The sequence below is a fragment of the Orcinus orca genome, chromosome 7 (genome assembly GCF_937001465.1).
Source record: "Orcinus orca chromosome 7, mOrcOrc1.1, whole genome shotgun sequence".
Classification (NCBI taxonomy): domain Eukaryota; kingdom Metazoa; phylum Chordata; class Mammalia; order Artiodactyla; family Delphinidae; genus Orcinus; species Orcinus orca.
This window is the reverse complement of record NC_064565.1, coordinates 17,818,044-17,830,087: the sequence shown is the minus strand read 5'-3', so window position 1 is coordinate 17,830,087 and position 12,044 is coordinate 17,818,044. Positions and strand designations below refer to the sequence as shown.

Below are 12,044 nucleotides of genomic sequence, written 5' to 3'. Positions count from 1 at the left end.
ACGGGGAAAAGATCGGAACCTCCTAGGAGCCTAACCAGAGACCCAGCCGGCTGGAGTGGGGTTTGAGAGCAGGAATTCGGACGTGAGTTACTAGCTTGAGGGAGGAGGGGAGGGTGAGGGTGAGGGCTGCGGACTAGTCCTACTTAAGATTCCAGAAGAGAGAGAATAGTCCTTAACCCAAATCCATGCCTCTCCCTACCTTGTGCTGAAGTTTCCTTACTGCGGAAACTTGATAGTGCGCCGTGGGAATCGTCCTGGAATTTTATGACACATAATTACAGTGTAAGGTTTAATGTGGTTTGGCGTGACCTTGGACCTCATTTTTCTTATCTGTAAAATAGGGATGATACTAGCCGCCTCAAAGAAGGGTGTGAGGTGGAATAAAGTACATTGTGTCAAGCGGCTACTAGCAATGTGCGACCTTGGCTCTCAGTAAATAGCGATTATGTTATTATTATTTTTAAATTTCTGGGAGTGTCATCTTCTGAATTGCCTCTACCCTACCAAATGGACAAGTCCTGCACGTGGAAGTGGCGGGGGGGGGGAGGGGGTGTCGGGCAGGGAGGGACCTGCTGAGGTGGCTGCTGGGACTTGCTTTAGTTTTCTTCAGTATCTACGTTATATTCAGCTCGGATGATATTGGGACTCTTAATGGCCGCCTCGCTCCGGCCCCATGCAGACGCGCGGCAGCAGCAGAGCTTTATCGGTCAAGCTCACCACTTCGTTGGCATCATCGGATGGCACAACTGTGGGCCTTTCAGCCAGAATCGGTTGACCTCTGTCAGGGCCCTAGACCGCTCTCGCAGTGGTCATTGCCGAATTTTAAATGCCACTGGGTCCCTCTCTTCTTTGGATTCCTTCCATCTTACCCACAGGGGTCTCCCTCCCCTCTGCGCTGTGATTGCTGTTCCTGGGGTGCCAGCAGTCCAGGTCTTCCGGCCACCACCGGGAGGCTGAGCACAGGCGGGACGGCGCTTCCCACCACCCCTGTGCTTGCGTGGCAGTGGGGCCTGGGAGGAATCTTCTGGTGGCTGCTAATCCCTAAAAGGTTGCTGGCGTTTACACCCCATCCCCTGGCAGATTTGAGGAGCGGGGAGGCTTGTGCTCACTGCTTCCCCCCTGCACAGCGCTCCTCCCCTCACCCCATTCCCCTGTAACCAAAACCTGAGTCTGGAGCGGTGGATCCGAATCCTCTCTTCAGAATAAGATGTGTGCGTCTGAGCACCCACAGTGAATCTCTGCTTTTCTGCAGACCCAGAGTCTTCTATTATTGCAACCTGAAATCTTCCCAAATGTCCTCACAGCAACCCACACCATATCTATGGATGGGGAGAATTCCAGACTGGAGGGACCCACTCCACCTCCAGAGTGGGTATCTCTGGGAGAGGCTGCATTTAGAAGCAAGCTCAAGGAGCAAATTGTAATGGCCCAGGACTTACCCAGATCTCTGAGAAATCAGTTTCGGAAGTCTGGCCCCTCCTTCCCTGGGCCTGCTCCACCCCCAGGAGGTACACCTGGGGAGGTGCAGGGTAGGCGGGAGAGAGGGAGGGATGGAGACAGGTGTAGCAGCATATGTGTGTCTGAGCCCAGAGTCAGCCAGCCACAGCTATCTCTGGGGAGAGGAAAGGGCTGCTTTGACCCCAGTCTTTCCACCCGCATACAATCAATCCACCCACTTCAGCCCCAGTTCTCCCTGGTGGCCTCCACGGAAAAGAGGGGGCAGGCAGGTATGTCCCCAGCCCTGGAAACAATGTCCCTGCACTGGCTAGGAGCAAAGCCCACCAGCTGGGGCATGCAGGTGTATATTGGACACCAGCAGGTGTATTCCTAGACCATGTATAGATACGTGCCAAAAACTTCTACCCGGGCAATGGCCATATGCTTGCTAGGAACCCACCTCTGTACATCAGCTCTAGGTGTCAGCCCATGGATCCTTGTTCGTATATGTGTACATAGTTTACATATGTGTACGTGTATACACACGAGTGAGTGCATTTCTGTGCACCTGGATCGGCGGAAGCGTGTGCACGTATTCTGTGTGGCTGCGTGTGCATTGGTACCACCGCTCAGTGACACACTGAGGCTCTTACTGGACTCAGGAGATGTCAGGATTTTGCCTCTCACTTCCTGTAGAAGGCACTTCTTTCCCTCCCAGATCCCACACTTCCACTCCCTTCCATCCCCCCGCCTGCCCCGAGCCCTAGTTAAATGAGACCTTTTATTCAAGATTCCCTGCAGGACCCCTCCAACAATGGGACTGCATTAGGTGACTGGCCTAAGTCATTTGGGGAGGAGTAAAGGGCTGGTAGAGTCCCCAGCCCTGCCCCTTTCCACAGGTTTCCACAACCCTTTCACCTGGGTTCAAAGCCAGAGACAGCAGAAGTCCCAGGCGGGGGTGATGAGGGATGAAGCAGTCCTTTGCCACCTCCCCCCAGATGGAGTGAACAGGATTTCCAATGTAACCCATGGTGACATCCAGATTAAACGGGCCCCAGGCTGTGAGGCAAAGCTAGGAGACGGCTGCTTCAGGGGGTGCTTATATTGCCAGAGGAATGGCTTTCAAGAAGAGGAAAAGAAGTTCCTCCTTTGGAGGAAGTGATGGCCCCCCCAGAGAAGCCATGGCAGACACCTTCACGGGGCAAGGAGTCTGGGGAGGGCCTCCCTGACCCTGGCCTTGGCCTCGGCCTCTTGGAGTCAGCCAGGTTCACCCCTACCCCTGCAGTTAGGCCCTTTTACTGAGGGCATTGGGGCACAGTGGCCTCCTTGGTGATATCATCTCTGGAAGCCCTGTCACAGGTGACAGGGCTGTGACGGCCAGGTAGGGGGTAAGCTAGCAGGCGTCTCTTTCTCTGTACCCTGGGCTGCCTGGCCCAGAGGGCCAGAGAGCTGGACGTATATACACACACCCACAAACACCAAACAATCATTATCAACACCCATACACTCAAAACACACACTTCCACATCCCAAGCGCAAATAAATGTACTCAATACCACCCCTATGTGAACGGCCACACACAATACGACACACACACACACACAAGCTAACACAGTCCTACGACGCAGCCCCACACACCCAAACACCCCTTCTTTAGTCCACCCCCATCCACTCGTCCTCTTCTTGACCCTACCAGGGAAAGGGAGTTTCCAGGAAGAAAACAGAGACCTTTGCCCTCAGAAAGAGCCAGGGATCAATACTGTTTAGACTTGGCTAGTGTGTACTTCCTCCTGGGCTGAGGAAGATTTAAGTTTATGGTTCAATCCAATCTTAAAAAAAAAAAAAAAAAAAAGGTAGAAAATGAGGAAGTTGGGATAGCACACTGCAGTATTTATTTTGATGCAGCCCCAGACTTTAATACACCGGCAGCTGGCTAAGCCAGCCCCATAAATCAGAGAAATCGATGCCTGTTTATGTTTATTATTACTTTCTTTTTTTAGCAGGGGTGCACGAAAAGAGATATGACCAGAGTCCTCCTTCCCTCGTCTCTGCCCCAATAAGGAGGATTTTCCAGTGGGGAAGGGGAAGAGTGAGAGAAGATAGGAAAGTCATTCTGGACGATGACCTCAGGGCCTTGGTCAGATTCCTGAAAAAAGGCAGTTGTAATGAGTAGATGTGACAAAGAGGGAGACACAGGGGCACAGAGGAGGCATGGACCAAATGTTTAAGTTCTCAGAGCTTCAGTTTCCTTCTCTGAAAAATGAAGAAAACTCTATTTACCCATAGAGATTGGAAGCTAAAAGGAGATAATGGGCCAGAAATCAAATTACATAGTAATGACACATCTATACACTTTACTAATATAATTGTGATGAGAGGTGACCACGTCCTCCCTCTTCCTCAGGGTGAAGAGGGAAAACTCTTGGCTTTGATCCCTTGCTAGAGAGAAAGTGGAACCTCAAGGAACAGGACGCTTCTTGGAGTTGCTGCTCAAGTTGGCCCCTGCCCCAGGCTCTGGATCTAGTGATCTTGAGGGGTGTAGGTACCCTAAGGGGCCACATTGAGGAAGGGAGAAGGAAGGGCAGCCCAGTTTCCAGGCATTCAGAGCAGTAAGCTTCTCTGTAGAACTGGGCACCCCCAACATCATATCTGGATGTGGCCGGGAAACGTCTTGATATTCTGAGCTGTCTGGATTCGGGAAGGGGTACCCTGGGCCTCAGATCTCAGACCCCCTAACCCAAAGCCCTGGAGAGCTTGGAGATTCCAGGCTCCTCCCCTGCATCCACCTCCCCGAGAAAAGCAAAGGATGTACTTCCAGCCACTAGAAAACAACTCACCTGGGCCATCCCCAGGGAAGAGCCCAACTTACTGCTTCTAACTCTTCACTCAAGGATTGGGTGAGCACCTATTACGTGCAGAGGTTACTCCATCCACCCCAGAAAGGTGCGAAAGGAATAGAAGAAAGAGATTTACTGCAGTAAAGTTGGGAACCCATGGCAATGTCAAATACGCTCTCCAACTCCAGGTCCCTGAGCCCCAACCCCCCAAGGCCTTGACCAGGGACTTCAACGGTCCTTTGGCTTCCTAGACCTGGTACCTAGCACTGTCACTTCCCCCAGACATAGGCCCAAATCGGGGGGAATTTTTCAAGAAAAACGGCAGACTGACTGGTCACTCCCACTTCTCACAAAATCAATCCAACAAACAGGAAAGAAACCCAAGGGAAGAGCACAGAAGCAGAGCTCCCATGTGTGCACAAACGTACCTGCAAACACAAATAAGCACATGCACACACACTGTGGACTCACAAACATCCAAGTGTGCATCTAATTACAGAGACATGAACACCCAGTTGCGTAATGCTCACACATGCAGGAATACACAAAACCCCGTGGGGTACTCAGATGCACCGATATCTATCTACACGTGATCACATATACACATGAGGTTTTCGGGACACCTATGTATCTGGCCACACGAGTACAGGTACATACATACATACTACAGAAGACAGGGGAAAATGGAGAGAACAGAATTTACCATTCAAACAAAATCCTGGAGCAAAGGGAGATAAGAAGGGACCTCCTCTTCCTCCCCCTAGTGCCCGAATGGCGGGGTCCAGTGGCTACCCAAGAAGGCTAGGCACCAGGGTCTGGGGCAAGTGTCCAGACATTTCCCTCTATGAAGTCCGGGGGTCCTGGGGGTCCGGGGGGCATGTGTCTGCGCCCCTCTCGGTCAGAAAGCAAGCCAGGCTTTGTTGGGATTGTGAAAGGGACCCTGCTTAGGCTTTGGGTTAGGGGCGAGTCAGGCCTGTGCCCACGTCGGAGGTCGCGGCACAGAGCGATCCGGCAGCTGACCGAGGGGCTGCCGCTCTGCATAGCTTCCCAGCATCCGGGCCTCCTCTCCCGGTTTTACGGAGCCAGGAGCTCCGAGCCCCGCGAGGCTCGTGTGCCGCCCTCGACCAGCCGTTTCGTCAACGAAATCACTTCTCCAAACGAAGAGCGGGAAGTCCAGGCAGCCCCGAGGCGCCCCTCGCTCAGGAGGGGAGGCAGCCCCTCACCGCTGCCCTGCCCTGGGAAGGCCTTCTGCTTCTAGAGGAGAAAACCTCCAGCAAAACTCGCATCAGAAAAAAAGAGACAGAGAAAGAAAAGAAGTAAAGCTGGAGCGAGGAGCAGGTTGAACCGGAGCAGGTTGAACCAGAGCAGGCTGCAGCCGGGCTGGTCCTGGCTCTGCACGGGAAGCAGCCCCAAGAGCCCGGCGGTGTGTCCGAAGTCAGGACTGGGGGGTTCCGGCCTTTGGGCTCCTTTCAAGGCAATCGGAGACCAAGAGCGTCCCTCCAGACCCTCCAAACCCGGGCCATCCCCGGGTCTGGGCCGCCCCTATCACCGCGCCCCCCTGGCACCCCGTATTCATTGTGTGGTGTTGGATCTTAAGGCTCGGCCGAGCCGCCGCGGCTCCCAGCCCGGTGAGCGCGCGCTGTGCGCCGGGCCGCCGTGTGCCTGCGCCCTCGCCCTTCCCCAGCCCGCAAAGAGGAGGGCCGCCAGCCGCTCGTGAGCACAGCGTACACTTTATTTCAGACTACAGGTTTCTGAACATAATAAAATCTTTGGCTTGTAGCGGCGGTTCAGTCTCGCAGTCTGTGGGGTCGTATTTCTCAACAAGTCTCCGGAAAACGAAAGGGGTGGGGGGCAGGACAGACAGACCGACAGAGGGGGCCGGGAGAAGGGCAGACACGCGAGGAAGCACACTCTCACGCACACAAAGAAAAGTCCCAGAGAAACGAGGGCCAGCGATGCGGGGCGGGAGGCACCGGAGAAGCAGTAACATTCAAAAGAAAACGAAACTGGGCCGGGGGCAGCGAGGCGGAGGCGGGGGATAAAATAATTATAATAATTATAATAATTATAACAATAATAATAAAGGAGATTAATAAAAAGTCCAGCAAATAGAGATCGCTACACATAATTCTTTTCCTTACCTGAAATTAAATATATACAAGGTCGTAAGCGGTTTGGCTAGATAGAGCTTTAAGGAGTTCGCAGTTTCGTCCCTTATACTGTGAAGAGAGAACTGATCTGATTTTTCGATAGCACCTGTCCAAGTCTTTCTCCCTTTGGAAAAATGTCTCGTTCCAACGCGACTCTCCGTCCTGGGGACCCCTTTCTCTCTCTTTTCCCTGTTGTTCCCTTCCTCCTCCTTTGCGCTGATTATTTCTCCCCGGGCGTGGGGCCGGCAAGGCGGCGGTGGCGGTACCAGGAGGGGGCGCGGGCGCGGCGGCCGGACCGCGCGGCCCCTGCCGGCGGCGGCTACTCGCTCTCGTCTTTGTCCTGGACCGTAGTGGTTGAGTGGTTGTATAGTCCCTGCGCCATGAGGTGCAGCGCCAGGCCGTTCTTGATGCCCGTGGCTTTCTTGATCTTGGCGCGCTTGTTCTGGAACCAGATCTTGATCTGGGACTCGTTGAGGCTGAGCTCCTGGGCCAGGGTCTGCCGCCGCTGCTCGGTGATGTAGCGGTTCGCCTGGAACTCCGCCTTGAGTCTCTGCAGCTGCTCGGCCGTGAACGCCGTCCGCGGCCGCTTGTCCTCCTTCTCGTTCTTCTTCTTCTTTAGCTTTCTGGTGCGTGGACCTGCAGCGGCAGAGAGGGACGGGTGGGAGGTGGGGACGGAGGGCAGAGGGGAGGGGGAAGAGGGCAGAGGAAGCCGTGAGAATTGCGGAGCCGAGCGGGGATCGCGCCCCGCGCTTCCTGGGCGCTAGCCGAGGCCCCGCTGCCGCCGCCCCCCACCTATCACCCTCGCCCGCTAGCCCCTAGATCAATCGGCTGGCTTCTGGGGTCGCTGGGTTCCCCTCTGGGATGCCCGAGGGTCACGGAGGCAAGTTGGCCGAAGTTGTGTGTGCACCCACACCGCAGTTCAGCACAGGAGAGCCGTGTGATAGGCTTAAATCACAGAGTCCAAGATGGAGAGATATTTGGAGCTCCATCCAGCCCAACCCAGAGTTGGAGATCGGGGGCCTGCTGTCTTCACAGTCCCGGAATAAAAAGAGGCTCAACACTGTAGTAGTAAAGACACTAGGACGGGATTGCCCTGGGGAAATCGCCAGCCTGAAAGCCAATCGTCTCCCCCTCCTCAAGAAGCGCACCTACACCCACACACCTACAACAAGACCCCATCTGCTTGTAGCTATCGACTCCAGAAAACAAGGGGATAAGGAGGGCGCTGTGAGAGACCTGTCTAGCTCCAAAGTATTCAGCATCTGCTCCCTCGACCTGTTCTTCTGTCCCTGTGGCCTAAAACGAAGCCCTTTTATAGGGTCCCAGGAAGACGCTGACCACCCGTTTCCCTGAAAAGGGAGAAAAGGCCTTCACCCGGTTGTATGCCTTACCCACGTGCCCTGCCCTGAGTTCTCTGTTTTGTCCTTTGGATGGTGCCAGTAAGAAAGAGAGGGCCCTCCCCATTCCTGCACCCAGCAGCACAGGCACGGCTCCCTCACCTCTCTTTTGGACACAGAAGCTGCAATTTCAGGATTGAAGACTGAATAACAAAAGCAAGCCAGAGCCGCTTTCCCTGCCCACCTATTTGCACGGTTATTTATCCACGAGCAAAACAGGGGCAGAGGGACACAGAGAGTGGGACAATCCCGACAAAAATCTGTGCTTTGCCTCTAAGATGGGTAGAGGAAGAGGCCACAGGAAACCTTCCTAGGAAAGTGACGTGTCCCTCAGAACCTAGTCTGCGAAGAGGGCTGCCGTGGAGCCCAGCCCTGAGGAGAAAAGGGAAAAGACAGAAGGCTGACTCTAAAGCCTGCACCTCTGCCCATCAGCCTGCACACCCAAGCCTCCTGGAGTTTCCTTGCTGGGCCCTGTCATGCTTATGGGAGCTTCCTGAGTCAAGTGAAGTCCCTGTCAGGGCCGTTAACCTATAAAATTGTCTGGAAGAAGCATCTTCCCCGGCATCTCCAAACCTAGCAACAGAGGGGCAAACTGGGCAGCTGGCTTCTGGGGCAGACCAGCGCTGGGGTCACCAGCTGTCCTGTGACAAAAGAGTCCAGGCCTGGCCGCCCCGCAAGTCCGGGCTGGGGTTCGTCTTCCTGAACTGCTCATGCAGGAGAAGGAGCCAGCACCCTGCCTCCCCAGGCTCGTAAGAAGAAAGCAGCCAAGAACAAAGACAAGGCCCACTCCTGAGCCCGGTGCAGAAAGCACTGGGAGGCGGGGTGGGACAGGAGGAAGGACTTGGTGTAGTGTAGTCATTAGCCTAGCGAGCAGCGATGGCCCAGGAAATGTGTACATCCTCAGAAAGACCCTGCTTGCGCGTTGTGCGTCCCGGACGTGGTTAGAGTGTTGTTGTTGTTGGGGTGTGTGTGTGTGTGTGTGTGTGTGTGTGTGTGTGCGCGCGCGCGCGCGCGCAGAGGGAGGAACACTTGTAATAAAATCGTAGCCTCCTGGCCAGCCCGAGCCTCACGGCCTGACAGCTCAATCACTCTATCCATCAGGCGAGTCAATCAAAGCAGCTTTTCGGAGGTTCAGGGAGCCCGTGTCAATAACGGGGCTCGAGATGGCGGGGGCTGATAGCGCGCATCGATCCGCGCGCAGCCGGCAGCGGTGCGGAGGCGGAGACCAGCCAGAGTAGAGCGGCGCACCGCTACGCCGTACCCTGCCTCCTGCCAGACCCCGGTGGCCGGAACCCCAATCGGAGGCCAAGAACCCCTGCCGCCCTCCTCTTGGCTCCCACCGGTCTCCCGGGAGCTGCAGTCCGGGGAGGCGGGCAGGCCGCAGCCTCCTCTCCCGGGGCCTAGCGGCTGTCCCACAGTAGGTCTCAGATTGGGGTTCTCGAAGCGCAAGGAGTATGTGGGTAAAGGGCCGAAGGAAAATCGAGAAAAACGGGCCTATGGCTGACAGAAATCTGCTATCTGGCAGACGTGCGAAAGGAAGGAGTGAAAGAAGGAAGGGGCAGGGCCGGGAGGATGTGCGAGGCGTGCTTCGGAGAATCTGGGGCAGAGGGGTCTCTCATGCCCTCGGCCCAGCTTTCTGACCTGAGCCTGACCTGTCTTCTCTCCCACTGTCTGTCTGTCAGCTCTAGAAAACCAGGGGCCAGGGGCTCTCGGCACCCACCGTTTCAGCAACTGCCCTTCCCTGAATTCCACCCACCCGGGTCAGATTCTCTTGGCTACCCGGCCTGGGGAAGAGGGACAGCGATCTGACGCGTTTCTCTCCCTTCCTGTGTCTCCTTAAATCTATCTCTATGCAAGTGAGCTCTCCGCAGAAAATATCGATATGGTGTTTGTGTCTGTAAGACCACAAAGTGAAGATTATTACTCTAATGACAGCTTTGTTCGATTTCGGCCTCCGCAGGACGAGGCTGGCGGGATTTCAGACCCAGATTTCTAGGCCCACCTTCTCGCTGATTCTAAAAACCCCTTTCCCTGGACGGAAAAGCAATGACTGCTTGTGTCTTTCCTAAGAATAATAAAGGTAAAACACAAAGAAGGCCGGAAGGGCTCGGAGTTCAACACCGAAGGATCGAGCTTCCCGTGCCCTGAGCTGTAGCCTCCCGGGAGGTGGTCGCAGTATCCAGGAGCGCAAAACTGGGTGCAGTGCTCGACTGTGACTGGGACCGAGGTCAAGGAGGAGGAAGCAGGCGTGAGAGAAGAGAACGCCCGAGCTCCGGCATGCTCTCCCCAACCCGGAGGCTAAGAGTTCTAGGGGCGGCGTCCGCGGAGCCGAAAGGCACGGCGCAGCCTGGGGCTGGGTACTCACCGGAGGACGGACGATCCGAGTAGCGCGTGCAGTAGACCCAGGCGGGCCACACGAGGGGCTGCTGCGAGTCAGTTTTGACTACGGGGCCGCCGTTGGCTGAGCCCATTAGCAGGATGGCCGGGTTGCTGTGCTCCGGGTACTTAGCACCCTGCGCTCCCGGGCTCCCCACGCCGCCTCCACTGCCACCGCCGCTGTCCGAAGGTTTGGCCGCTGCTGCTGCTGCTGCCGCTGCTACGGCCGCCGCAGCCGCCGCCGCCGCCGCCGCCGCCGCCGCCGCCGCCGGGTTCCCAGCTTTGGACGCACCCGCTCCGCCGGCGGTGGCTGGCGGGGAACCGTCGGGTGGGCCACAGTTCGCGTCCGGGGCGCACAGGAGTGAGGCGGCGCCTGGCGCCCTCGTGCCCAGCGGGTGGACAGGGTCTCTACCTGCGCCGGTCTGGCCTCTGTCACGCTCGACCCGACCTCCTCCTGCGCCTCCTCCGGCCGCCGCCGCCGCCGCCACCAGGAGCTGCGGCGGCGGCTGCTCCTTTTTGCAGCCGAAGTCCGGCCTCAGGATGTTGTCGATGAAAAAGTTGGTGGTGCGGTGCAGCTGGGCCGCGGGCTGCGGCTGGTGAGCAGGCGCCGCGAGATGCTGCTGCGGCGGCGGCGGCGGCGGCGGCGGGGGCGGGGGGTGCGGGGGGAGATGCGGGTGGTGGGCCAGGGGCGGCAGGCAGGGCGCCGCGGGCGGCGAGGGGGGCGCGGGCTGCGGAGACACCGGCACGCTGTCTCCATCGCTGCCGCTGCTGCCGCTGGCGCCGGGGCTGAGGCTCAGGCTGAGGCTGCCGGGGGCCGCCGCCGCCGCCACTGCCGCCGCCGCGCCGAGGCCCGAGTCGCGCTGACTTTTAGGTTCCGGCTGCTGTTCTTCCATGCTCGGCCGCCCCGCCGCCTCGGCCGCCGCGCCGGCCCCCGCCCCCCCCGCCTCGCTCCCCACCCCACTTTGCCAGCGGCCCGTGGGGGTGCGCGGAGGAAGGAGGCCGGCGAAGCCCCAGCGAAGGCACGGGGCGGGTGCAGAAAGAAAAGCCCAGGCGCCTGGCCTGGATCGCTCGCTCTTATCGAGCAGATCTCGCTGTCTCTCCCTCTAATTTGTAGACATCCAGATATGGAGACACTTGGCTATTTCTTTTTTCTTTCTGCAACCAGATTCAATGATTTGTTTTAAATGGGGAGTAAGCTACGGCCAAAAGAGAGGAAAAAAATAAAAGGAAAGGAAAAAGAAAGCAATAAAAAAGAAAAAAATCTCCAAGATTTTTTTTTCTTAAAGATAAAAAATAGTCTTTAAAGTCTAGCCATCTTCCTAGGCAGTACTGAGGGGTTTGACTTCCCCGAGTGTCACGCTCAGCTGTGCCCAGAGCGCGAGGCTGGCAGCGCCTTTAATCGCCTTTGCTTTTTTTGCAGGGAGAGCGCGTCTCCGCCAGCGCCGGGGCTGCCTCTTTTTTTTTTTTTTTTTTTTTTCAAATCTCTGACAGCTCGGATCTTTGCTCAAACTCTCTCGCTTAAAAAAAAATCACCCAGGCACACTTTTTGCCTTCAAACCGGAAGCACGTGAGTCAGGGCCGCACGTGTGCGGGGCCAATGGCGAGCCAGGACTCGCGCTGACACCCGGGCCTCGGCCCAATAGGCGCGCGCGGGACTTTGCGGATAAATAATCCGGGGGCGGCGGCCGCTGGTGGACAGGGGGCGCCGCGGCGCTGGCCCCGCGTGTCCGGCCCGCCCTCCCCAACCCGCACCCGAGCCCCTCCCCCTCTTTCAGGCCAGGACCGAGGAACGGGCAAAATAGACCGAGGAGTGTTGGATTTCGGGGTGTAGGCAAATAGGGAAGCAA

General features: G+C 56.8%; 1 protein-coding gene across 1 annotated transcript; it reads right to left on the bottom strand.

Annotated features, from left to right (window-relative positions):
* Positions 1-5,988: 5,988 nt before the first annotated feature.
* On the bottom strand, positions 5,989-11,726 carry EN1 (engrailed homeobox 1). The gene is made up of 2 exons (XM_004276498.3): positions 10,187-11,726; positions 5,989-7,060 (listed from the first exon to the last, which is right to left on the bottom strand). The coding sequence occupies exons 1-2, from the start codon at positions 11,088-11,090 to the stop codon at positions 6,744-6,746; spliced, it is 1,221 nt and encodes a 406-aa protein (XP_004276546.2). The 5' UTR covers positions 11,091-11,726; the 3' UTR covers positions 5,989-6,743.
* Between the last annotated feature and the right edge of the window lie 318 nt (positions 11,727-12,044).